This window comes from Chanodichthys erythropterus, chromosome 8 (assembly GCF_024489055.1).
Source record: "Chanodichthys erythropterus isolate Z2021 chromosome 8, ASM2448905v1, whole genome shotgun sequence".
Classification (NCBI taxonomy): domain Eukaryota; kingdom Metazoa; phylum Chordata; class Actinopteri; order Cypriniformes; family Xenocyprididae; genus Chanodichthys; species Chanodichthys erythropterus.
Window position 1 is genome coordinate 3,705,513 of NC_090228.1, and position 27,055 is coordinate 3,732,567.

The window sequence follows — 27,055 nt, forward strand, 5'->3', positions numbered from 1 at the left end:
TATTATGGGAAAATATTTTCATCTAAATACCAGACAGATATAAACTATGTGAGGATTTTTTGAATGTGGAGAGCGAGAGCCAGAAAATCCAAAAGCATTTGTGTGGAATTTGACAAGTTACGGGAGCTGCTGTGCCTGACATGAATGAGACTGAATCCCTGTAAAGGCACTGGCTGAATTCAGAGTAGCATACTAGCATACTACTCGCATTTCTTTCATATCTTAATGTGGCAGAAATAGGAACACTAGTATGCAAGTAAGCTATTCTGATTTCAGCCATTATGCATTTAATCTTATAGTGCATTATACACTAATTACATGTTTGGAAAAGCATACTACACTAAAAATGTTTATTTTAACCCAGCGATTGGGTTGTTTTAACACAGCGGTTGGGTTAAATGTTTGACCAACCTGCTGGGCAGTTTTATTTAATTCAACTATTGTTTAAAAATTACTATATGGCTGGCTTAAAATGAACCCAAAATAGGCTGAAAATTAAAAATCAGACACATAATTACTAGAGGCAACAATAATAATCAAAAGGTGAACATTAATAAGCAACTTAATAAACTTAACTAAATAACTTAATAAATGTTAATTTCCAACCTATTTTGGGTTCATTTTAATCAAGCAATACAATAATTTTTAAACAATAGTTAAAATAAAACTACCCAGCAGGTTGGGCAAACATTTAACCCAACCACTGGTTAAAACAACATCACTGGGTTTGTCCATATTTAACCCAGTTGGGTTATTTTTAACCCATGTACATATATAATTATATATATATTTAAATCATCATTTTTAAAATAATGTAAAAGGGTCATGTGACAGTGTTTATGGTTGCATACTGCATTTTTAATATTCTTAGAAACAAGTAGTGCAGACTTTTATTTAGAGAAATAAAAACAGACGCAATTGAGATCATTTTTGACACAGTAAAAATGTTGATTCTTAGAAGTAAAGGTTCTATATGGAACCTTCAAAGGTTCCGTCAGGCGCTTCATATATAGAATCTTTTAGGGGCTCCATCATAAGATCATTTTATTTTTAGTTTTAATTGATTTTTTTTTTATTCAGTTTTATGAAATAAACAGTTCATAAATATACTTTATCTATAGGAAAAGAATTGAAAGAATCCACTAAACATGAAAGTATTATGTAATCTCCTTATATAGAACCTTTTTGGCATTAAGGGTTCTTTAAAATTGAGTCAAGAATCCTAGAGCTCTATATAGAACTCCACTGAACCTTCTTCTGGTTTTAAGCTTAAACTCACTTCATTTTTGATACATTTTAAAGAAAAAAGACTATCTGAAGTACATTTTAAGATGTTTGTACTCGAAAAGAGAAAAGTACTGAGTAAGAAAATATTTTTTTCCAGGTGGAGCAGTTCAGATAACTTGTGCTTCTCTTATGGGTAGATTCCAAGCTTGTCCCAGAAGTCACAGATGTCGTTGCGTGATCCTGCCTGAGCGTGTGAGTGCGTCGTGAGGTTCATGATCAGCCAGCCGCTGTTAGCCGTGTAGCGCGGCCACGCCGGAGGACGCTGCTGTCGACAGAACACACTCATGTCGGTGTGTGACCCGGGGTCAGCCGCGTGGGCGAACGCACCCCAGTAGCACAGCATGCGATTGGACAGCAGTCGCTCAGGTTGAGTCATAGTGAAGTTTGCCACCACGGCCGAGTCGAACAGGAAGGGCAGCTCTGCGCCGTGACACGCGTGATGGTAACAGAACGTCAAGCCCGACCACACGCGAGGATCGCTCGCTACGTGATCGAACACATACATCCACACGGAGCTGCCAGACAACACGCCGGCTCGGGCGGCTCTCCGGGACGGACACAGGAAGATGTAGTCTGTCACAATCTGAAGGGACAAAAAATAAGAATATATATATCAGATATGCCTTTATATTGATCAAACATACAGTAAAAATTGTGAAATATTACAAAAATCATGCTTTTGTAAAGCATAATTATGAGATGTTGAAATTATGACTTAAAAAGTTGAAGTTGACTTAAAAAGTCAAAATTATGACTTTAAAAGTCGTAAATATGAAATGAAGTTGAAATTAGGACATTAAAAGTTGAAGTTATGACTTAAAAAGTTGAAATTATGACTAAAAGTCATGAAGTTGAAAATGACAAAATTTGAAGTTATGACTTAAAAAGTGGAAATTATGACTTTAAAAGTCATAATTATGAGATGAAGTTGAAATTATGACTTAAAAAAAAGACAATTATGACATAAAAAGTCAAAATTGTGACTTGGTATGAGTCATAATATCGACTTTTTATGTCATAATTATGATTTACAAAAAATAACTGGTAGAAATGGGGTTCCAAAGATTTCTTTTTGAATATGTGTTAAACTATAATTTTAACATATATTCATATTATAACATTTTAACATATTTTAACATATATATATATATTATAACATATTTTAACATATATTCATATTATAACATTTTAATTCCTGTGATCAAAGCTGAATTTTCAGCATCATTACTCCAGTCTTCAGTGTCACATGATCCTTCAGAAATCATTCTAATATGATGATTTGCTGCTCGAGAAACATTTATGATTATCATCAATGTTGAACACAGCTGAAAACTGCTTTATATTTTTGTGGAAACCATTCAAGAGAACAGCATTTATAAATTATAAGTGTCTTTACTGTCATGTTTGATCAATTTAATGTGTCCTTGCTGAATAAAAGCATATATATTAGATGTTTCACCAGTGTCTGATAGTTATTTATTTTTTCTTCTTAGAATTTTCGAATGGACTTGTGCTTCTTTTCATCAGCCAATCAGTGTCATTATGACATTGTCATCTTGTGGCTCTATAGAGATGCGGCAAGTCACATGACACTGACAGCTCAGGCGCCACCGTTGAGATGAATGGAGATGCTAACCGATCCGTTTCTCCAGGTATATTAAACTTAACTGAGCACAATGAACTAGACTTTGATTGTTGAAGTCTGGCTCTGGGAGTCTGTGTTCAGTCTCTTCATTGATTTGGCTTTGTGAATCCAAGTCAATTCCTCTAGATACGACTTCACATTTAAGACCCGCGGGACAGGACGACATTAGCTCTGTGTCTGTGAACATCCTCTTGAACATCAGCATATTGAATATGATGAGTTGAGATAGCCGTGAAGGGTAAACATTCAGTGTGCTGAGATGTGTTTAGCTGTGTCAGTGCAGGCTGATCAGTGCTTGTTTAGAGCTTTCATCACGTCGCTGCAGGTTAAATATCTCTATCTGTTACCTGGTAACCAAACACTCATCAGATAGGGAACACACACACACACACACACACATAAATGGAAGGCACCCATTCCCTCCCACACACACACACACACACACACAGAATTCACCGCCTGCGGTCTAAAACTCTCTTCACGGATCACTTTCAGCACAACACACACACACACTGACTTTCTGTCTTGGCATAAATAGTGCAACAGAGTTATTTTAAAATTACATACTGTTATAGTATTTATTAATATTATTTTTAATAAATTAATATAAATTATTTAATAATTTATTCATATTTTATAAATTATCATAGTTTATCATTTTTATTTTTTATCAATATGCATTATTTTTTACTATTTTTATGCAATTATCTTTATATTTTCACATTTTAAATTTACTATTATGGTGTTTATTAATATTATTTTTTATAAATTAATATTAATTATTTAATAATTTATTCATATTTTATAAATTGGTCATTTTTAATTTTTAGAAATATTTATAAAAAATTCTATTTTATATAATCATTTTTAGAAATATTTATTAATGTTTTTTCTATTTTTATGCAATTATCTTTATTTTTTCAGATTTTAAGTTTAAGTAATCTTCTTGTAATTTCATAATTTTCTTTAGTTTTTGTTTTATTATTATTTCTATTTTTATTTCGCTTTAGTCATTTTAGTACTTCAACTTACTTTAATTCTGTTAAAGTAAAGTGCTTTTCACAATAAACATAATATCTTTATATCTTCATGCCTAATAGATGCATTTAGCAGATTAAATTGACTTAGTTTTAGTAATTTTAGTACTAAAACTTGAACATTTTCTTTTTTTAAAGTGTATGTTTTTCTTGTAATATTTATATATTATTTCAGCTTTATTTCATTTAACGAAAATGACTTTTAACAGAAACACAGAACAACTCATTAAAAATAAGAGATCTTGATGTGCATACTATCCATCCTAAATAAATGAGATATTAGTAATGTTCTGTACTATTTCGGGTAAGTATGCTTGTGAATTGGGATGCAGGCATTAATTGAAGGCTCAGATGAATTCTCCACTCTACACACTGAGTCACAGCGCCCTCTTGTGCACGGCAGAGGAGAATTTAAAATGCTTAATCGGAATCTTTTGCAAAATTCAAAACTGCATAATATAGCATAATATTTTTACTACTTCAACCATAGCTTTCTATGACAGAAATAGTGAGAGTAGTGTGCTAGTGTGTGCTTCCGAATTCAGCATTTGTCTTTGTTTCACTTTCACATCCTTTTTAGTCATAATGAGATTAAAAAGTGGAAATCATGAGATAAAAAGTCGAAATTATGTCTTTTGTCATAATTTCGACTTTTTATGTCATAATTTTGAATTTCTGTCATAATTATGACATAATTTTGACTTTTTAGAGATTAAAAAGTGGAAATCATGAGATAAAAAGTCGAAATTATGTCTTTTGTCATAATTTCGACTTTTTATGTCAGAATTTCAACTTTCTGTCATAATTATACCATCATTTTCATTTTTTATGTAATAATTATGACTTTTTAAGTCAGGATTTAGATTTTTTTAATGTCATAATCATTACATTTTAAGTCAGAATTTAGTATGTTATAATTATTTGAAAAACATACTTAAGAAGCAAAATTGCAGTTCTCTATTATAGTAACCCATTTTATGACATTCTATGTCATAATCATGAGCTAAAAAGTTAAATTATGACATACTGAGTTGTAATTATAAGATTATAAAAGCCAAAATTGTGACATGCTAAGTCATAATTATAAAAATGTAATTATGACTATTAATTATGGATAATTAAGGAGATTAAAAATTAATATTATGAAATAGATAGTAGAAACTGACTTTAATGTCATAATTTCAACTTTTTGTCATAATTACATTTTAAATAAATTTCGGCTCAACTCATATATATGTCTTAGCATGTCATTATTATTTTAAATATTTACCTAAGAAGAAAAATTGCAATGCTCTATTATAGTAACCCATTTTATGACATAATTATGAGATAAAAAGTCAAAATTATGACATTCTAAGTCACTAAGTCATAATTATAAACATGTAATTATGACTAAATCATAATTATGGAGATTCAAAAATTTAAAATTATTACTTTCTATGTCTGACTTTAGGTCAGAATTTCACCTTACGTCATAATTTTGTAATAATATGTCATAATTATTACATTTTAAGTCATAATTTCAATTTAGTATGTCTATTTCAACATTTTATCTCATAATTTTGACTTAGTATGTCATAATTTCGTAAATTAAAATTTCTTAAGAAGCAAAATTTCAATGCTATTGAATCAGTAACCCATTTTACTTCCATAAAGTGTTTTTTTTTTCAAGCAGAAATCTATCTGTTAGCAGAAATACAGATGCACTTCACACTTTTAAGAGCCTCCAAAAAAAGATATGAAGCTATAATACCATATACTAGGCTATAATATGACAAAATCTTAGATGCTTTTAAATGGCCATCATTGGAGAAAGATGCTTTTTGACAGCAAAATGCTGTAAAAATTAGATTCTGTCCAACAGATTGGTGAAAAGTATATGACAAATTGCTGAAAAAATAGAGGGCTTGATATCATGTGAGAGATGGAGCATGTTTTACATGTCGATGAAAGATCAGATGTGTGCTCGGCACTGATTTTGTGAGGCTAACCTGAGCCAGCATGTCCCTGTGGTCTGCGTCTGTGTAGAGCGGCAGGTATTTGCGCAGGATTTTGATGGTGTGTTGTTTGAAGATGGCCGTCGTGTAGACGGTGCATTCGACCGCTGACACGGGCTTAGTGAAGACACCGTACACAAAGATCACGCCTTCTTCTGAGGTGGTCCCTGAAACACACACAATAACACGTGAGCATTTCATGTTGACTTTGAACTGATTCTGTCTGGTGGAAGATTGTACCGAGCAGCACGGCTTTCTCCTTCTGCCAGTGTCCTTTCTGAAAGGCGCTCACTGACTGCTCCTTGATCAGCTCTCCGTCGATATACGGCCCCCAGCTCTCAAACACCTCCAGAAAGCGGAAGGGATTCACCACCTTTGAGCCTGGGGACACAGCAAACATTTAATATGATCTCTGTCTAATCTGTGCTCTAGGTGGTTGTTCTGTCAAACATGGATGAGACGAGGATTACTGGATTTGATCTGTGCGTTCAGCACCGCCTGAGGACTGAGAGACAGGAGACACTCTATGTCCAACACCGAGCAGTTGGCCGTCTTTGCAAAGTTCTTCCCCAGCTTTAGAGACTCGTGCCTGAGGATGACATGACACAGATGGCATGACACGGATCTGATACATATGTGTGTCTGTGTGTGTGTGTGTTTACCGTGTTTTCAGAGGAATGGAGAAGGGTAAACTCTGGAAAACAGCCTGTCTGAAGAGCGGTTTGCTGCTCTGGATCATCAGATGTAGACTGACCGACTGAGCACCAGCGCTCTCGCCAAAAAGAGTCACCTGAATTCACACAGACACACACACTTGTGACCATTATTGTCTCATAAAGTCTTGAGACATTTTATTTTATTTTATCTGAGTAAATTTCATGCAATATTGTCCATTTTCACTCAAAAAAAAAAAAAAAATCTGTTTAAATCATTATTTAGCATAACGGAAATCAAGGATATTTTAGTATAATTTAGATTTTTTTATTTACATTTTTATTTTTTATGACATTGTTAGTATTTTCATACTAATTTCTTATTGTAATGTGAACATAAATGATCTTTTTACTGTTATCTTTTTATAAATTATCTTTTGCTTTGCAATTATTGAGAATTAATGTCACAATGCAAAAAATCTAAACTTTAAGAATAGCTTTATTTTTAAGCAATATATATGAATAATTTATTTAAAAATGATTGAATTAAATCTGAATTTAATTTGTGTCTATCTATCTATCTATCTATCTATCTATCTATCTATCTATCTATCTATCTATCTATCTATCTATCTATCTATCTATCTATCTATCTATCTATCTATCTATCTATCTATCTATCTATCTATCTATTCACGAATGCGTTGTTTGAACCTAGCAGTTTGGTTAAATGTTTGTCCAAACCGACTGTGTAGTTTTATTTAAGGGATTAGTTCACTTTCAAATTAAAATTTCCTGATAATTTACTCACCCCCATGTTACCCAAGATGTTCATGTCTTTCTTTCTTCAGTCAAAAAGAAATTAAGGTTTTTGATGAAAACCTTCCAGGATTATTCTCCTTATAGTGGACTTCAATGGAGCCCAAACGATTGAAGGTCAAAATTACAATTTCAGTGCAGCTTCAAAGCGTTTTACACGATCCCAGACGAGGAATAAGAGTCTTATCTAGAGAAACCATCACTCATTTTCTAATAAAAAAAAATTGTATACATTTAACCATAAATGCTCATCTTGAACTAGCTGTCTTCTTCTTCTTCCTCTCTATTAGAATTCCGGCAATGTAGACACTGCTAAGTGTATTACTGCCCTCCAGAGGTTAAAGTTAGAACAAATTGTCATATACAATATGCTAGAGCAAGTATATAACAATTATTTCAAACTTTAACCTCTGGAGGGCAGTAATACACTTAGCAGTGTCTACACTGCTGGAATTCTAATAGAGAAGAAGAAGAAGAAGAAGAAGAGAGCTAGTTCAAGATGAGCATTTTTTTTAAGAAAATGAGTGATGGTTTCTCTAGATAAGATCCTTAATCCTAGTCTGGGATTGCGTAAAACGCTTTGAAGCTGCACTGAAACTGTAATTTTGACCTTCAACCATTTGGAGGCCATTGAAGTCAACTATAAGGAGAATAATCCTGGAATGCTTTCATCAAAAACCTTAATTTCTTTTCGACTGAAGAAAGAAGTACATGAACATCTTGGATGACATGAGGGTGAGTAAATTATCAGGAAATTTTCATTTGAAAGTGAACTAATCCTTTAAATAAAACTACCCAGCCGGTTTGGCTGCTAGGTTCAAACAACCCAATCACTGTTTTTGTCCATTAATTTTTCAACCCAACTTTGGTTGTTTTTAACCCAGCTTTATTTAAAATATACAAGTGACGATATCCTTCTATTTATTCTATCTACATATATCATAAGTGCGCTGCAGTTTTGTCGCTGTCGCTTTAAATGCGCGAGTTCGTTAAAGCAGGATGGATTCTGATTGGCTGTCAATGTTTTTGTTGTTCATCAAACCGTTATGACCGTTAGTTGTGGTGTGGACTCCATAGATATACAGGTGTACTCTGAACGATTTTTAGTATTAAATCTTTATAGTTATCGTCCTTGTTGAGCACAGGCATTTAGGCATGGTTTCGGGATTTAATCCTTTATTAATAAGTTTCTTAAAGTTCTCACTTTGCTCGGGTCTCCTCCAAACACGGCGATGTTCTGTTGTACCCAGAGTAAAGCCGCCTGCTGATCCAGAATCCCATAATTCCCCACCGCTGATGTCCTCGGGTCTTTTCCTGACACCAGAAAGCCAAAAGCCCCTACAGAGAGACAGATTCAGCGGTGTGTTCGTGTCTTATTTTACAGTAAGTGGCTCAGAGTCTCACCCAGGCGGTAGGCGACGCTCACGACCACCGTTTGAGTGAAGTTACTGATGTAACGGCCATCGTAAAGCGCTTTGGAGGAGGAGCCCGCGATGAAATCCCCTCCGTGGATCCACACCATGACGGGCAGCGGCTTCAGCAGCGGAGCCGCGAAGTTCACGCTCAGAGGAACAAAGACGTTCAGGTACAGACAGTCTTCACTCACCTGACGAGAGAAAATACTGTTAAACATTAATATTCTGTCATTACTTGCTCTATATGTTGTCCCTATGACTGAAGTCAAATATTACAAATATTGTCACAATGACGCATTCAGACATACATAAAAGAGAAATACTGTAACGTTATCTCACTAATGAACATAATAAATATATTTATAAGTATGTTTATATTAATAATCTATATTTTAAACGGTCTCGTTGGAATACAAAATAGTCATTCTGTTCTTTTCCACCAGGGGGTGCTATCGTACAATATGTAAAGTACAACATAGATAGTTTAGTACAAATATAGTTCAATAATCAATATTACAATATATATATATATATATATATATATATATATATATATATATATATATATATATATATATATATATATATAGTACAAAAAACAGTACTATATATATATATATATATATATATATATATATATATATATATATATAATTGTAATGCAAAAAATATATAATTCATATTTATTTAAAAAAATCATTGCTTGTAATGGGAATTTAATGTCGATTTAATGTATTTGTGTATTAATTTCTTATTGTAATATTAGCATAAATTGTCTTTTTTTATATATATATTTTGCATTGCAGTTACTGAGAATTAATATCACAATGCAAAAAATGAAGAATAGTTTTATTTTGAAAGCAAAATAATGATTATTCATATATATATAATGTGTGTATGTATATATATATATATATTTATATATTATACATATGTATAATATATAATTTAATAAAAATATTTTTTTTATTAATTAATGGGAATTTGATGTGTTTATATATATTACTGTATATGTATATATATATATTTAATGGGAATTTAATTAAATATGAGTATTGGTGTCAAAATGTGCTTTAATTGTCATGTAAATAATGTCAAAATGTAATGTAAATCAAAATAATACTAAAAATAGCCTTCATTTTTTATGAAAAATAATAACAATAGTTAAATAGCAAACAAACAATAAATATAAAGTTTAGATTTTATTTTTATTTTAATTTATGTGGGGGAAAATTGATGTTGTCATGAAATTTTATTACTAAAAACAAACAAACAAATAAAATAGAATAGAACAGAATCATTTTCAGGTCTTTGTGGAATAACAGATTTTGTATATTTATACAGATTTCTGTGAATATATTATATAAGTGTAATTTACATGGCCAATTAACCTAATTCTGTGTTTAATCCAGACAAATTACTTAATATAACTAAAGGTCTTAAGTTAATGTCTTGATTTTTATGGAACCCAAAACAGCTGAAATGGTTTTGCTGATCTTACAAGCCCCAGAATCAGTAACGTCCCGCCTGTCGTTGTGTCCCGCTCACCTTCTTGGGACACTCGTCAGAAATGGGTCCGATGCAGGCCTGCATGCACGCCGCTCTGGGATAGGTGGCGTCGCGCACCCCTCTCCATGGCGTGACGGGCCCAGGTGGTTTCCAACGGGACGTTCCCACAGGTGGATCGGCGAACGGGATCCCATAAAACACATAAGACTTGTCCAGCGCCAGGCCCTGGATGGTCCCGTCTTTAATCAGCAGTTTTGGCCCAGCAGCAGTTCGAAGGTCCTTGATGAGGGGCTGATCTGGGATCAGCGCTGCTGGAGACACACTGCGCAGTAAAGCCGCCAGCTTCATACTCTCCTCTGTACTGGATCCAGTGCTGATCAACACAGACACCAGCACACACACACCCAACACACACCTGTACGGACGCATAGTCACTCCTGCTTCTGCGCTTCTGGACGTTCAGGACGGACTGATGCATCCCTCTGTCCCATAATTCCTCAGTTTGAGCTGCATAAGCACTTGTGACTCTTATTATGCTGCACACTGGGACTCTGTTGTGTGTGTGTGTGTGTGTGTGTAATGACAAGCAGACAGTCTGTACTTTAGAAAATTAAATCACATCGATTCTCTTGACGTTCATCGTTGGATACGACAAGTTGAGTCCGTGATTTGGACTATTAAAAAATATGAAATTAAGAAGAAAATAGTTTTACAATGATTTTATTAACTATATATGTATCCATACACATTCACACACATATAGATACATTATGTGTATGTTATTGTAATTAATGGATGGGTCATGAATTTTTAATAACCTATGACTGAACAGCATAATTAAGATTATTAAGGTTATTAATAATTCATGACACCCAATAATTACAATAACATAAACTGATGAGTTAAAACTATCACTGTGCAATAATAATAATAATAAAATATAGTAATTTATTCTAATCAGACACTTTTACATGATTATATATTATTAACAATAATGTGTATAGAATATATATATATATATATATATATATATATATATATATATATATATATATATATATATATATATATATATTATGTAATTAAATATAATTTATTTAAATTAATAGGAATTTGATGTGTTTGTGATATATGTATACACACATATATATATATACATATATATAATTGAATTTAAATGGGATTTAATTTAATTTAATATGATTATTGGTGTCAATGAGTTAAACCTCACTGTGCAATAATAATAATAAAATAGTAATTTATTCTAATCAGACACTTTTACATGATTATATTTACAATATATTTCTTAATTGTAATTGTAACAATTATTTTATATCATATAAATAAATATTATATATATATATATATAACCTAATAACTACACAGCATAATTCACACACACACACACACACACACACACATAATTTAATGACTGTAATTAATATAATATAAAATTATTATTATAAATATATAAAAGTGTCTGATTAGAATAATTTACTTTAAATATATATATATATATATATATATATATATATATATATATATATATATATATATATATATATATATATATATATATATATGTGAATTATGCTGTTTAGTCATAGGTTATTAATCATTCATGGCACTAAATAATAACAAACTTGATGAGTTAAAACTATCACTTTGCAGCAATAACAATATTAAATAGTAAATAATTTCTCAGTGATTTAACTGAATTGAAAAAAAAATCAAGAAAACAAAGTAATAATAATAATATTGTTAATAATAAAATATTATAATTTAATATAGCAATTAATAAGACACTTTTACATGAGTATATTTATAATAATATATTTCTTAATTTTAATTGTAATAATTATTTTATATTAGGCTATATTAATGAAATGATATTATTTATAATGTTTTATATATATATATATATATATATATATATATATATATATATATATTATTTTTTATATTAAAAGAAATTCAAATAATATATTCTAAAAAGAAACATTCATATATAGCAGTAGTTTTGTGAAATAGGATATTATTAAAGGTTTATATCAATGATTTTGTAAATGATAACTCCACACCACCAGGCGGCAGTACACGCGGTACTTGCCGCGTGCTCATGACGACCAGACGCAGCGTTTGACGTCACTGCTAACAGCAGCAATGGCGGCCCCCACAGAAACCACGAGTGAAACGCCAACTAATAAAAAGCAGAAAAAGAGCAAAAATACAGGTACAATTACACGTTGAAACCATTAATTATGCACAGTATTATCCTCACAGTGCGCGGTGACCTCGCGCTTATGATCGATGACCATATTAGCGGAGATGAATGACATGTTTGTGTGTGATTGCTGCTCGTGCAGAATTAAAGTTCTGCTTCTTGTAGCTACAGTGATGTAATACTTTGTTAGTGTGCGTATTTGATTACTGTTTTAACCAAAACTAGTTTATTCTGCATTTGTTGCCTTCCACTTCTTCGTTGCATTTCTCTAATTAATACATAGCCGATGTTTATAGAAAATAATTTGACAACACAAACTTTTAGAATGGCGTGACTAAGTGATTAAATCTCGTCCTGGTAACCAGAATGCTGATGTTTGAGCCCCATAGATGTACTAGTACAGGCTTGGTATGATATTATACTTTTACTACAGTACTAAGTGATTTTCATGTTCGTGTACAAGGGTATTTACAAGCGGCTCCAAGGTGGATCATAATTTTACATTGAATGACATGAATTACATTCACATTTTGGGGAATAATCACATGGTAAAGTTCTTCTGATCCATGTAAAAGTGTTTACTAAATTACTAATCAATCTCTGGTCTTTTGTCTGAAACGTAGTGGATGAGACCGAACTGCTGACGGTACCAGATGGCTGGAAAGAGCCCAAGTTCACCCGAGACGACAATCCCAAAGGTTTGCTGGAGGAGAGCAGCTTCGCCACACTTTTCCCCAAGTACAGAGAGGCGTACCTGAAAGAGTGCTGGCCGCTGGTGCAGAAAGCGCTCGCAGATGTGGTACGTGTCAGGAGAACCTTCTTTTGGTGTTTAAAATGTTTATAAGATCACTGAATTGGTTTGTTTTCTTTTGATATCTCCTGCTGTTCTGTAGTTCATCAATGCCACACTGGACCTGATTGAAGGCAGTATGACGGTGCACACAACAAAGAAAACATACGACCCATATGCAGTCCTCAGAGCGAGGGATCTCATCAAGTTACTGGCCAGAAGTGTGCCGTTTGAACAGGTATGAACTTTATTATATATAAATGCTGTTCTTTTGAACATTTTATTCATCAAAGAATCCTGTTTTTAAAGGATTAGTTCACTTCAGAATTCAAATTTCCTGATAATTGACTCACCCCCATGTCATCCAAGATGTTCTTGTCTTTCTTCAGTTGAAAAGAAATTAAGGTTTTTGTGGAAAACATTCCAGGATTATTCTTCATATAGTGGACTTTAGCAGTTACCAGTGGGTTGAAGGTCCAAATTGCAGTTTCAGTGCAGCTTGAAAGAGCTCTACACAATGCTCAAGACAAACATTTGTGGTTAAAAAGTATTTACATTTACAAAAAAAACAATTTTTAAATGACTGATCATTTTACTCGATAAGACCCTTATTCCTAGTCTGGGATCATGTAGAGTCCTTTGAAGCTGCACTGAAACTGACATTTGACACTTCAACCTGTTGAAGTTATATGGAGAAAAATCCTGGAATGTTTTCCTCAAAAACCTTCACTTCTTTTCGACTGAAGAAAGAAAGACATGAACATGTTGAATGACATGGAGGTGAGTAAATGATCAGGAAATTTTAATTCTGAAGTGAACTAATCCTTTAACATTGATAAAAAATATTTCAGCTTTGCATCACAGGAATAAATTACATTTTACAAATAGAAAACATTTATTTTAAATTGTATTAATATTTCAATTTTTTTTACTGTATTTTTTTAAATCAAATAAATGCAGCCAAGGTTAAGAGACTTGAAAGAAAAACATAAAAAAATATTACCGACCCCAAACTAATCTCCCCCAACATAAAATCTTTTGTTAAACCTTCCTGTTCATTTCAGGCTGTAAGGATACTCGAAGATGACATGGCTTGTGACATCATTAAAATTGGGACACTTGTGCGAAACAGAGAGCGTTTTGTGAAAAGACGACAGAGACTGATCGGCCCCAAGGGCTCCACGCTGAAGGTGAGCAAAGATTCTGCTCAGTTTACAGCAATGCCACCCTTCATTTGTTCGCATTACACTTCACTTGTCATTATTTTTTATTGCCATTTAGTCCGTTTTTTTGTCTTTCGTTTAAACTTAGCAATATTTACACTTTTAAGTACATACATTTATGTAACTTTTCACTCAAATAGTTTTGATGGTCATTTTTAATACATTTCATTAATTTTGAAAGCTAAAACCGTTGTATTTTCACTGGTGGACTAAAGTTCTTTGCTCTTTATTCTTTACTTTTAAGAGATGTTTGTTGTATTGTGTGTTTTGATTTTGTTTTATTGCTGTTGCAGCTTTATAATTTGCATGTCAGGTGTCTTTTCATGTTTCAATGTTACAGTAAATCTGCTTTGATTATATCTTATGTGTTGTTGTTGTTGTTTCAGGCACTAGAGCTTCTGACCAACTGTTACGTGATGGTTCAGGGCAACACAGTGTCTGCTCTCGGCCCATACAATGGCTTGAAGGAGGTGAGACCTTCAGTGGCCTAATTTTAATAATTTAAAACTGTTCACCTTGAAAACTTACTTCTTCTGTACTTCTACTTCTACACACTACTTCTGTTCAGTTATAATTACATGAATGTAAAGGAATCAGTTTGTGTTTCTGCAGGTACGGAAAGTCGTGCTTGAGACGATGAAGAATATTCACCCCATTTACAACATAAAGGTACACAGAAGACTGTGTAATATTATAAAATATTTAGAGTAAAAAAAGAGCTGCATGATTCTGGATAAATTGAGAATCAATTTTTTTAAACGATTCACAATTCTGAGTGGACAACTAAACAAAATAACAATTTGCCAGAGGGTCTGACAAAATGTTAATTGCTGCAGTCTGTTTGAACATATTTAATTAATTTGATAAAATTTTTTTAGTTGGCTTGAATGAATGATTAAATGACTCGGTCAAAGACTGGATGACATTTTTTTAACGGTCACTTGTCACCACCTACTGGTGTAACAATGTCATTAATTGATACAATCTTTATTTGAAGCCTCAAGATACTTTCAAAGGGTGATTTTTCTCTATTTTGATCTCTGCCGTAGACATCAGTGTTTATATCTGAACTATAAACTTTTATCCCAGTACTTCTGTGTAAATATGAGTGATTATAACACAGAAATAATGATACTGTGTGGTTGAAAAGACTCTTTCATATCTATACATGACAACAGCTCTCTCTGGCTCAGCAGCAGATCTGAATGTTCGCTGTCACAGTACTTGTCGACAAATGGCGAATCATTGTCATTTAGGAATAAGATCGGGATGTTTTAACGATTAATCGTGCAGCTCTAGTTGTAAACTATATAAGGATAAGTTAGGATGGTCTGTAAATCAAAGAGTTTTTTTCGTGACTCTAACAGCAATTGTGCTTGTGATTCAATCCTCTCCAGACATTAATGATCAAGCGGGAGCTGGCGAATGACCCGGAGCTGCGCACTCAGAGCTGGGAGAGATTCCTGCCCAACTTCCGCCATAAGAGTCTCTCCAAACGCAAGAAGCCCAAGAAGAAGACAGTCAAGAAGGACTACACGCCGTTCCCTCCGCCTCAGCCCGAGAGCAAGGTACGAACGCACTCTTCCCGAGAGAAATCATGTGCTATAGGAGCAATAAGCCACTCGAAGTGTGCGCTACAGGGATTTGATCACGAGTACAGGGTGTTTTTACACTCGAACACCCCCATAGTCGTGGTAAAATCACTGTGGACATTGGTGGTTTGTTTTCATTTATAAAATGGCGACAGCAGCAATATACAAATGTAATGTAAATAATTCTTAAGCCAAGTAATAGTTTATTGTTTGGCAACACTTCACAATTTGTTAATATTAGTTGACTAACTAACACTAAAAATGACTTCTAAAGCTTTTATAAATCTTAGTTAATGTTAATTTAACCATTTACTAATATATTATTAAAAATAATTTGTAGTTGTATCTGTTAATATTATGTAATGGACCTGAGCTAACATATTATCTAACATTAGTAATAAATATAATGTGTATTACTTTGTTAGTTAATGTATTAACTAACATTATTAACTAATGTGTTACCAACTGTTTGTTTTTCATTTTTTCACATGTATTCATAAATTAATATATATATATATATATATATATATATATATATATATATATATATATATATATATATATATATATATATATATATATATATATAAATAATTAATTCATACATACATGCATACATACATACGTGTATATATATTAATTTATTAAAGTATAAAATAAAATGTATACAATTAAATTATAAATAATTTATAAATTAATAATATTATAAAAATAAATACATCCCTGGACATATAAATTACAATAATAATCAAGTGTTTAAAAAAAAAAAAAAAAAGTAAAGCTAATTTTTAAGTTAAATATTTTTCTGCACAGATTGATAAGGAGCTGGCAACCGGTGAGTTCTTCCTGCGAGAGAGCGAGAAGAGACGCAAGAAGATGACTGAAATTAAGGTGTGTTGGTTTTTATGAGATTTTGCACAGACGCAGTGACTGATGAGCGCTAGTTCACTCATAACCCCTTGTTCATTTCTTGGACTGAAGGTGAAACAGGCTGAAGCTTTATCCAAGAGACAAGAGCAGCGGAAGAAAGATTTCATTCCCCCTAAAGAGAAACCCACCATGAAGAAGACCAAACCAGGTACGACAAACACGACACATGTGAATGACTGCAAATACTTCACAACGCAGTATCTACTGAGACATGCATCACGGTTCACTGCAAACTAGTCATGAATCATCAAATCATAAGTGGAGTGTTTTTGAAACTGTGAAGTGTCTAAATTCACTTTTGTCCAGAAGTGTTATTTTACTTTTTATTTTAGTTTTATTATAGTTTTATTAATATTGATTTTTGTTTAACTAATTACACAATCAAACACACACACACACACACACACATTTTTATATTTATTTATATTTCAATTATATTTTTTTCAGCTTTATTTCAGTTAACAGAAATGTTTTTAATAGTTTGTATCAGTTAATGATAATAACCCTGGTCCAGAACAGCATCTCTTATTGCATATAATTATTATTATTTATTATTATTATTATTGATAATAATAATAATAATAATAATAATAGTAACTGTTAAAATATATAAAATTATTATTCAAATGCTTAAATAATAAATTAAATATTTTTTTCAAATAATGCAAAATCATTCAAATATATATGTAAATATAGTACATTTAGCGTGTGATTTTTATCCAGAGCAACTTGATATATTGATTAGTAATATGACTTTATAATGTGTAATTAATTCAACTGAATAAGCATGTGAACTCATGATATAATATTTATCATTCTCTTCTTTATAGCAACCACAGAAAACAAAATTGATATTCAAGCCATTAAAGAAAAAGTGAAGAAAGCAAAAAGTAAAAAGCTCGGAGCTCCTCCTGTAAACCCCGAGACACCTTCAGCGAAAGACGGCAAACGGAAGAAAGTCAAAAGCTAACTCGCGTTGATCGATCTGAACTCTGCTGATCTGACTGTGATCCTGGAGAAACACATTCAGACCATCACTGGACGCCTGTTCACCTGTTATAATATTGTGTTTATTAGTCAATGTGTTTATATAAAAGATGTTTGATTTCATGCTTCGTCAACATCATTATAAAACCTACAATCGTATTTTAGATTTTGGCTTGTAGGAGATGAGGAAGATAAGATCAGAAAGATATGAAACACAAAACTGGACGTTGCTTTGGATAAAGATGTTCTGTATGAATGTTTGTCCTAAAACCGCTGCTTCTGTTTGAGGCAGACAACAGGCGCTCATTGATCGTGTTACACATTTTAAGTATAAAAATAAATATAGTAGTTAGTGCGTGTCTGTGTGTACTGTATATACAGTATGGACATTCATAGGCTATTAGATAACCTATTTAAGTCGACATTTCTATTTTGTAATAGCTGAATTTGTGATGCATCTTCTTTCATGCTGTTCATCAGGAGCAAAGAGATTTCTCTATTTTTGCTACCCAGAATGCTTGGCACATTTCCCTTTTTGCTATTTTCTGCCTGTGCCAGCTTCTGCAACGAACACAAACCTTTTTTTCCCACATGTAGGGCAGTGATATGGCTGATATATGACATTTAAACGGAAGGAACTAGAGGTACTAATTGAGGTCACATTTCAACCCAGATGAAGCCAGATTTTCATGGCATTTAAGCACATTATCCTTCCAAGCTACTGTAATACATTCAGATGTTTTACTTTATTTCCAATTCTCAGTGAGGATTCTTATTATTGTAATAGAATTTTAAATTAAAGGCAGTGAGCAATTATTGTTAACAGTTTACAACAAGGTTCAGTTCTTTAACATTACATTAGTTAATGCCTTGAACTAACAATGAGAAAAAATATTAAAATATAAAAATAGTAATATTTACTGCATTTATTAAAATAAATGTTCATTTAAATATACTGTTTGTGCACTTTGCACTATTTGTGTCTTGGTTTCAAGTACAAATGTCTAAAGCAAAATGACTTAAGATAAGTAATCGGAAATAATTATTGAAATTGAGTTTTTGCTTAAAACAAGGAAAATGTCTGCCAATCTGCCAAAAATCTAGTTTTCCCATGGAATTGAGTCTATTTTTTTGATCCACTGACAGATTTTATTTTTCTTGTTATAAGCATAAACTCACTTAATCTTATGTAACTTTGCTTCCCATCTTGATTTAAGAATGGTATTTGTACTTGAAAACAAGACAAAAATACTAATAAACTCTTTTTTGCAGTGTGTTAATAATTTATACAATTTGAAATATACATAAAATTGAATATTAATCAAGAAGAATACATGCTGTGAAAGTAATCAATTTTTAATTCATTATATCTAATGGGGGTGGGAATCGCAGGGTACATTTTTTACAATCGTTAGGACACATTTCTCAATACTTAGGCCACTTTTTCAAAACTCTTCACACAGTTTTCCTAACCAACTTTCATCATGGCACAGCAGTTAATTTCACATTCGAAATGCACTAAATCTACCAAAGCACTTCATTCATGTCTCAAATCAACTCATTCTTCCAGAACACTAGCAAAGGTTTCCACCCAGCAAACACACTTTGTCAGTCATAAAATACTGATCTAAAAACACTAACATCAGGTATCATTATACAATATTTTCTTTTGTAAAATTTCTTAACAAAACAAGAATAACACTCTCTATTGTTTATAATTCACTGCAGTTTGTTACATGAACCTTGTTTACATAACAGTACAAAATTATTCTGAAGTTTTCCTCTTTGAATGGATGATAAAGAATTTAAAAAACGAATGCTTGTGTAGGTGTTCAGTTTCATCTAATTGCTTTGATAGTATTTGATTTTTTAGATTCAGCATATATTTTATTACAATATTACTGTAGAAATGCAGCAAAGTGCAGTTATTGTTTTGAACATAAGTTTAACAGTTTAGAAAACGGTATTTAAGCATGTGCAAATTGGCCTGTACGTACAAAGAGTTTTGGCAGTTGTGTCTGAGTGAGAAAAGAATTCATGAAATTTGAGAGACGTAGTCATTGAATGCATTTTGTGCCAAAGCAATGATAAATGATCCACAGTTTAGCCCACATAGACTTCTGTTGTGCTCACTGTGTGAAGAGTTTTGCAAAAGTGACCTGAGTATTGAGAAATGTGTCCTAGCGTCTGTAAAAAACTGTAATTACTCACCCTCATGTTGTTCCAAATCCATAAGACTTGTTAATCTTCACAACACAAATTAAGATCTTTTTGATGAAACCCGAGAGCTCTGAGCACAAAAAATATTCTCGTCGCTTCATAACATTAAGGTTGAACCACATGTCTTTACTATTTTTCTAGACCTTGAGAGTGGTAATTAAATTGTTGAGAAGTCAGAGAGTTCTAAGTTTTCATCAGAAATATCTTAATTTGTGTTCAGAAGATGAACAAAAGTCTTACGGGTTTGGAACAACATGAAGGTGAAATTTCATTTTTGGGTGAACTAACTCTTTAATGTTTCCCCTGTCTCAGTGGAAATAGGGCATTGTCTGTATGTGGTATTTGCGGTTGAGTTAAAGCCGTTTCACTCGTATGCAAACGGTTTATGACTTCGCTGCAGGCAGTAAACACAGATAAAAATGAGCGGGACAGATATGAGTCTGGTAATCACAACCGTCACACAGAATGTGCCGCAGGAGGACAGCGCAGGGTCCCAGTCAGGAGTCCAGTTATAACCTACACAAACAGTCATGTTTTAGGGACACTTTTATAGCAGTATGCTGTTGAGAAGATGATCACAAACACCCCAAAACACCTGAGTCATTCTTACAAATGTCTGAAATGCATTGCATTTGCAGTGTTTCTCAACCAGTTTTGCTTCAGTACCATGATTTTGTTAGTGAACCAGAATTGTGAACAAAATAGGACATTTGTTCATTTTTGTAAAAGCATAAAAAACGGAAATACGATTTAGAGTCTAGTTTTAGTGTTTCTAAATATTAGTTGATTTTCAGTGGTTTGATTCTCTCAAAGGCCAGTAATGTGAGTGTATGCTCATTCTATTTAATGCATATTTATGTGATCTTGTGTAGTTTTGTTTATGGTTTAATGCCACATAATCAGCTTTCGACATCAACAAAATCATTTGTGCGCAGACACACAAACTTGTATGTATGGCAATGGCAGTCAGATATTTATAATTGTGAATGAACGGATGTTTCTTTGGGGTGAGTGTAAATTCATATCAGGGTGTGTCTTACTGTGCAGCGCATCGCGGGTTGAGTTTCCTGTGAAAGAAAGTGAGAGATGTGAAGTTCAGAGGTTGTTGAGAAGTGTAAGTATCTTTGTTACTGACACTTACGACAGAGTTTGTTTTCACATTTCTCCGGACCGCAGCTGCTGCACGATGGCCCTGTCCTGTATGGATCCACACCACGGTAATTTCCTCTGTTGAAAACAAGTTTACTGTGAGCCAACAGCATGAAAAAACATTTCCTGCTTTTCAAATCCACACCACGGTAATTTCCTCTGTTGAAAACAAGTTTACTGTGAGCCAACAGCATGAAAAAGCATTTCCTGCTTTTCAAATCCACACCACGCAGATGCGCCTAAAACGGTTGCATCTGCGACTAAAAATATTAATTTGCGAGTGATATTTTTGCTGAGGTCGCCAATGGTACCTCAGCAAAACGTTCACACGCGTTATGACTAAAATTTGCAGTTATTTGCATGTTCTGTGACCAGTAGCCTATCACATCATTTGTTGTGTTGACATAATTAAATGAGATGCTGCATGTGAAAGTTTCACCAAAATATGAACTGGTAGGGGAAAATATCACACACCAAACAGACACCAAAGAACTATCGCTGATGAAAGCCGACTATGTTGTCGCCGTTCTATGAACACACCGTTCTGCTCCTGCGTAAAGGAGACAACTGCCTATTTCTTCATATAAATTCGCAGACTGCAGATACACACACAATGCACAATGCTTACCATTTTGAATATAAATAATGCTGATCACTTTCATCATTTTACTCCGCTCATGCTCATCAGATAAATTTCAGGGCATAAAAGTCTTCAGTACCTTAAATAGTATAACAAGAGTATTAACGATCATTTTAAGGTTCCAGCTAGGTTCCAGTATGTCTACAGATAATATTCAACTAAAATATATTGTTCGACCAACAATATCTTATCAATTAATTATGACGTTCACACCCGACGTTCTTGGTTGTTTTCTTATTTATTAAATCCAGGCAATGGGTTGATAAAACATTGATTAAAATTAAGATAGAATTTATACAAAAAGAAATTCACAAAACAAAACTTAATCGAGTGGTCAAAATCATGTCTGACCCACTGCATGTCTCCCGACATATTGCGCATCTTATTAGCCTATCTTAGTCATGCTGTTCACTTTTCATAATCAACATAAATTAAATTTAAAGGGTTAGTTCACCCAAAAATGAAAATTCTGTCATTTATTACTCGCCTTCATGCCGTTCCACACCTGTAAGACCTTTGTTGATCTTCAGAACACAAATTAAGATATTTTAGTTGAAATCCAATGGCTCAGTGAGGCCTCCATAGCCAGCAATGACATTTCCTCTCTCAATATCCATTAATGTACTAAAAACATATTTAAATTAGTTAATGGGAGTACAGTGGCTCAATATTAATATTATAAAGCGACGAGAATAGTTTTGTTGCGCCAAAAATAACAAAATAACGACTTATTTAGTGATGGCCGATTTCAAAACACTGCTTCAGGAAGATTTGGAGCATAATGAATCAGCATATCGAATCATGATTCAGATCGCGTGTCAAACCACCAAACTGCTGAAATCACGTGACTTTGGCGCTCCGAACAGCAGATTCGACACGCTGCTCCGAATCTTCCTGAAGCAGTGTTGGGGGGTATTAAGTGAAATAGTGACATTCATTTCCCAGAAAAATCAGAGATAAGATGAAAATTCTTAAACTGTAAAGAGGAGATATATAAACACAACAGGATGAATAAAAATAAGTGATTTAAAAAAATTTAAGTTCCTTTTTTGGCTCTTGAAAAAATTATTCGGCGCCTGTTTTTTCCCCCTATAGGAGCCAATAAAATTTTTTGACTGGAGCCCTGCCACAGTAATTTCCTCTGATGACAACAAGTTTACTGAGCCAACAGCATGAAAAAACATTTCCTGCTTTTCAAAGCTTTTATGTGGTTCTTGTGGGGGAAAAAAATTATTAAACAATTATCAATAAGGTTCATTTGTGCATAAACTAATGTTAACCATTTCAACTCTTGATTTTATTAATGTATCAGTAAATGTTGATCGTTATCAAAGATTAATGCTGTAGAAGTGCAGTTCATTATTATTTCATGTTGACTAATGGACCTTAGTGTAAAGCATTACCAAAAAAAAAAAAAAAAATGCACCACGCACAATTCACCACACCTGCCAATGAGGTTTTGTTTGTCAACATTACGCTAAGAAAAACATCCACAGAAACAGAAAAGATTGTAATTTTCTGCACAGACATGATCCGTTGCTATCACAAAGTTAAAATTTACACAATTTCCTTCAGCTAAAACATGACAGTATGCAAAGCATAATTAAAAATATGGATAAAACTCCTGTGAAAAATTAATTTCATATCAACCCAGTATATTAAGCCCTATTTTCATGGACTTTTCTTATAGTTAATACACTGCAAAAAAATATGATCAGTAAGTCATGCATGTTTTTTTTTTTACATTAAAATAAACTTTTTTATGAGTTATGAGATTCAACTTGATTTTTAAGTCAGTTTATTATTAATTTAATAATTAATTTAATAATATTAATTTAAGTTGAAATGACTACATTTAATTTGATTAAGCTTAAAAATTTAAGGCTGCAACCGAAGTAACATCATTAATCAAAACTTTTACAGCATCTATGATGGGTTAATGTTACTTTATGAATATGCTATTGTTAATTTATACAACTTGAGATGTTAAAAATGTGAGTGACACTACAAGGTTTCATTTGTTATCTATATTATTAGTCACATGAACTAACAATCAACAAATTTACTGTATTAACCAGTCAATGGTAATTTCAGCATTTATTTACACATTTTTAAAAATGTAAAGTTGAATACATTAATATTAACATGTAACATGAACAAACAATGTTACAAACAACAGTTACAATATTACTAACATTAACAAAGATTAATAAATGTTTTAAAAAATATATTGCTCATTGTTAGTTCATGTTAGCTCATGCATTAACTAATGTTAACGTCCCCCGTAGTTAATAATTTTATCCCTTAAAACTCACCAAAGTGACATATTCAAATGTTTTTTTCCTGTGAAAATAAATTGTGCATGCCTTAAAAAAAGCTTGAATGTAACTCGACACCCTTGCTTCATTTATTATACGCAGATCTATGAATATGCTAATTAGCTCCGCCTCCACTCACAGCATCGGACACTTAACATATTACTGGTGTTTGATGCGCTGAAGTGTTGGTGTGTTTGTTTTCATACTTACGCTGTTGCATAGTTGCACACAAATATGACTCCTGGCTCTGTTGAGAAATGTGTTTCAGCTACACCGTTTGGACAGGCCTGCGCGGCACAACCAACCTTGTACGTATCTGCCCAAACAACCTTTATGTGCAGAAAACAAGCGATACAGACATGTTTTATTCACTTACGTTTGAACATGTGGGTGTTTGGTTAAGCATTTACCAGATGTGAGCATGTACCTGTGTGTAGTGACCGCACACTTCTCCTTTTTTGCACTGGTTTGGCTTTGGCGCGTAGTAATCGTAATGTTGGACCTCATCCGCCCATAATTTCACTGCAGATTTCACTGTGAAACTGGTGTATGGATGTCCAGCCCAAATGTTTTCACCCACAGAAGGGAACGTAGGGTGCATCCTCCTCACCTCTCTAAGGTAAATGTTGTGTTTAAAGGTGCAGAATCTCGCCCAGGCCCGTGCCGTCACCGCCAGCCCTTCATCCCACGTCTGCACACAGACACATACACTTATATTGGCTTCATTAGTGAGATTAATATTGACACTCTGCACAAATCAGACTTATACACAAGTTGTTTTGGAATTGGTGACTTGTAATGGAGTCATTTTCACTGTGAGGTATCTGTACTTTTACTCAAGTATGGTTTTCAGGTAGGGGAGAGCGGGGTAAGTTGTCACACTTTTCACATTCACTGAGCACCAAACATCACAATGGTATAAATGTCATACCAAATGAAAGAAGGAAGTCTTGGGCACATATGTTATATTCATTACATTTTCATATCTTATGTCATTATGGAGTTGTAGACTGTTGAACAGAGAATGTGCCCCATCGGCGGGTAAGTTGTCACACTAGATTATCTAAAAATAAGAACACAACTACTTAATTGTTATTATTGATTTTAATTTTTAAATTCAAACCAGAACTGGAAATATAAACAATAATACCTAGAGAATTTGGAAAAACAGTTATTTCAATCCAAACAATACACATTTCAATCAAAACACATTAAGTGGCAAAACCACTTTACTTTGAACTTTAAACTCAAACTTTCTCTGGCTTATAGATCCATGATAACTGAATGGAATACTGCAGATAACTCACTTAACTTAACATGTTTAATCTCTGAACATAACTGACTTGACATGTTGAACCTCTTTTTTGAGCATGTTCTATGTGTTTATTTGTACTGGGGCATGTTGTCACATGTGACGACTTGCCCCAAACTGACATGTGTGCTAATGTCGGCTAAATCTCAAGGTGAGCTCAACATAGCACGTCAGCTAAAGTATCAAAAGACACATTATTGTCTCCTCTATCCTGTGCAAAATAATACTTTTTAACATTCATATCTAACGAAGTTGTATTGCATAAAATTTAAAGTGCAATTTTTTTACTTTTTAAGACAAAAAAAGAAAAGAAAATTGTGCTAACCTCAGATTAGAGCGATCTAAGAGTGTGACAACTTACCCCGCTCTCCCCTACTCTTTACATCTCTGCTGTATGCGTGAAAATGGCTACTTAAAAGGTGTGAGTTTTGAAAGGGTGTGAATCAGATGATGCTTTCAGCTGCCAGTAAGTCAGGGCTTTCAAATCTGTATAACCATGTTTAAGGGTGTGTTCACACTTGGCAGGTTTGGTTTGATTTAAAGGAACTCTGGAGCGATTGCTCTCTTAGTGCGGTTCATTTGAATAAGTGCATGTGACCATAGTGTGTATATAGTATACCTTTTTTTTCTGGTAATAGTTGCGATGTTGCCAATCACAGGTATCAGAACTGCTTCTCCTCACACCTGATCTTTGTTTGTGTGTGTGACGAAGGGATTCCTCACACTATTTTGACTCCTTTACACATTTTATAAACTGGTATAAATACCATGTACGCACATACAGCGATGACACTAAGCAAATCTTTTTTGGTCCGGACCAAAAGAACCAAGAGAATTGAACTACAAGTGTGAACACAACCTGAGACTCCATCTGGACCTGCTGATCTCAGATCAGAGACATCAAAAACATCTCTTACCATGTAGCGCATGTAGCTGGCCGAGGGATTCACGTTGGTGCGGTACATGTTGTGTTCTCTCACACATTCTTCAATAAACGTTGGATCCTTGATATCGAAGAAAGGCTCGCTGGAGACCACTTTTAGCAGAACTGTGACAGAGATCAGCACTTGAATAAAGTCACTCATTACTGAGTTTGACTGACGAATGATAGAGAAAGGTTCCTGTTAGTGGTGCGATGTTGTGATGTTGACTTTTTTTTTTTTACTAACTTCTGCTTTTGCTCTCTGATTCAGACGAAACAAGTCAAAACCTCTGTACCAGGGTCACATCGGTTGCATACCACACTGCATTGTGGGTTAAACCACTTCCCCCTTCACCAGTTATCACCAGGTTAGCTTGGGTAAATGC

The 27,055-nt window shown here is 33.3% G+C and overlaps 3 protein-coding genes across 7 annotated transcripts; 1 reads left to right on the forward strand and 2 right to left on the reverse strand.

Moving 5' to 3' along the window:
• Positions 1 to 816: 816 nt before the first annotated feature.
• On the reverse strand, positions 817 to 10,798 carry LOC137024200 (crystal protein). The gene is made up of 8 exons (XM_067391477.1): positions 10,402 to 10,798; positions 8,843 to 9,044; positions 8,643 to 8,776; positions 6,629 to 6,756; positions 6,437 to 6,555; positions 6,207 to 6,347; positions 5,961 to 6,133; positions 817 to 1,870 (listed from the first exon to the last, which is right to left on the reverse strand). Exons 1-8 carry the CDS (start codon positions 10,789 to 10,791, stop codon positions 1,415 to 1,417), a joined length of 1,743 nt encoding a protein of 580 aa, XP_067247578.1. The 5' UTR covers positions 10,792 to 10,798; the 3' UTR covers positions 817 to 1,414.
• A 5-nt stretch (positions 10,799 to 10,803) lies between these two features.
• On the reverse strand, positions 10,804 to 26,970 carry glipr1a (GLI pathogenesis-related 1a). 5 transcript variants are annotated; one of them, XM_067391481.1, is made up of 8 exons: positions 26,665 to 26,970; positions 24,863 to 25,126; positions 24,646 to 24,764; positions 21,470 to 21,555; positions 21,369 to 21,395; positions 20,783 to 20,844; positions 12,473 to 12,562; positions 10,804 to 11,036 (listed from the first exon to the last, which is right to left on the reverse strand). In XM_067391481.1, exons 1-8 carry the CDS (start codon positions 26,830 to 26,832, stop codon positions 10,965 to 10,967), a joined length of 888 nt encoding a protein of 295 aa, XP_067247582.1. In that variant the 5' UTR covers positions 26,833 to 26,970; the 3' UTR covers positions 10,804 to 10,964. The 5 variants fall into 5 exon arrangements, with proteins under 5 accessions (XP_067247582.1, XP_067247580.1, XP_067247584.1 ...); XM_067391479.1 differs by having other exon boundaries at positions 10,808 to 11,036; positions 12,444 to 12,562; XM_067391483.1 differs by lacking the exon at positions 20,783 to 20,844 and having other exon boundaries at positions 10,814 to 11,036.
• On the forward strand, positions 12,509 to 18,091 carry krr1 (KRR1 small subunit processome component homolog). Its single transcript, XM_067391478.1, has 10 exons — positions 12,509 to 12,595; positions 13,210 to 13,385; positions 13,480 to 13,614; positions 14,441 to 14,566; positions 14,986 to 15,069; positions 15,212 to 15,268; positions 15,997 to 16,167; positions 17,005 to 17,082; positions 17,173 to 17,269; positions 17,952 to 18,091. Exons 1-10 carry the CDS (start codon positions 12,526 to 12,528, stop codon positions 18,089 to 18,091), a joined length of 1,134 nt encoding a protein of 377 aa, XP_067247579.1. The 5' UTR covers positions 12,509 to 12,525.
• Positions 26,971 to 27,055: the final 85 nt, after the last annotated feature.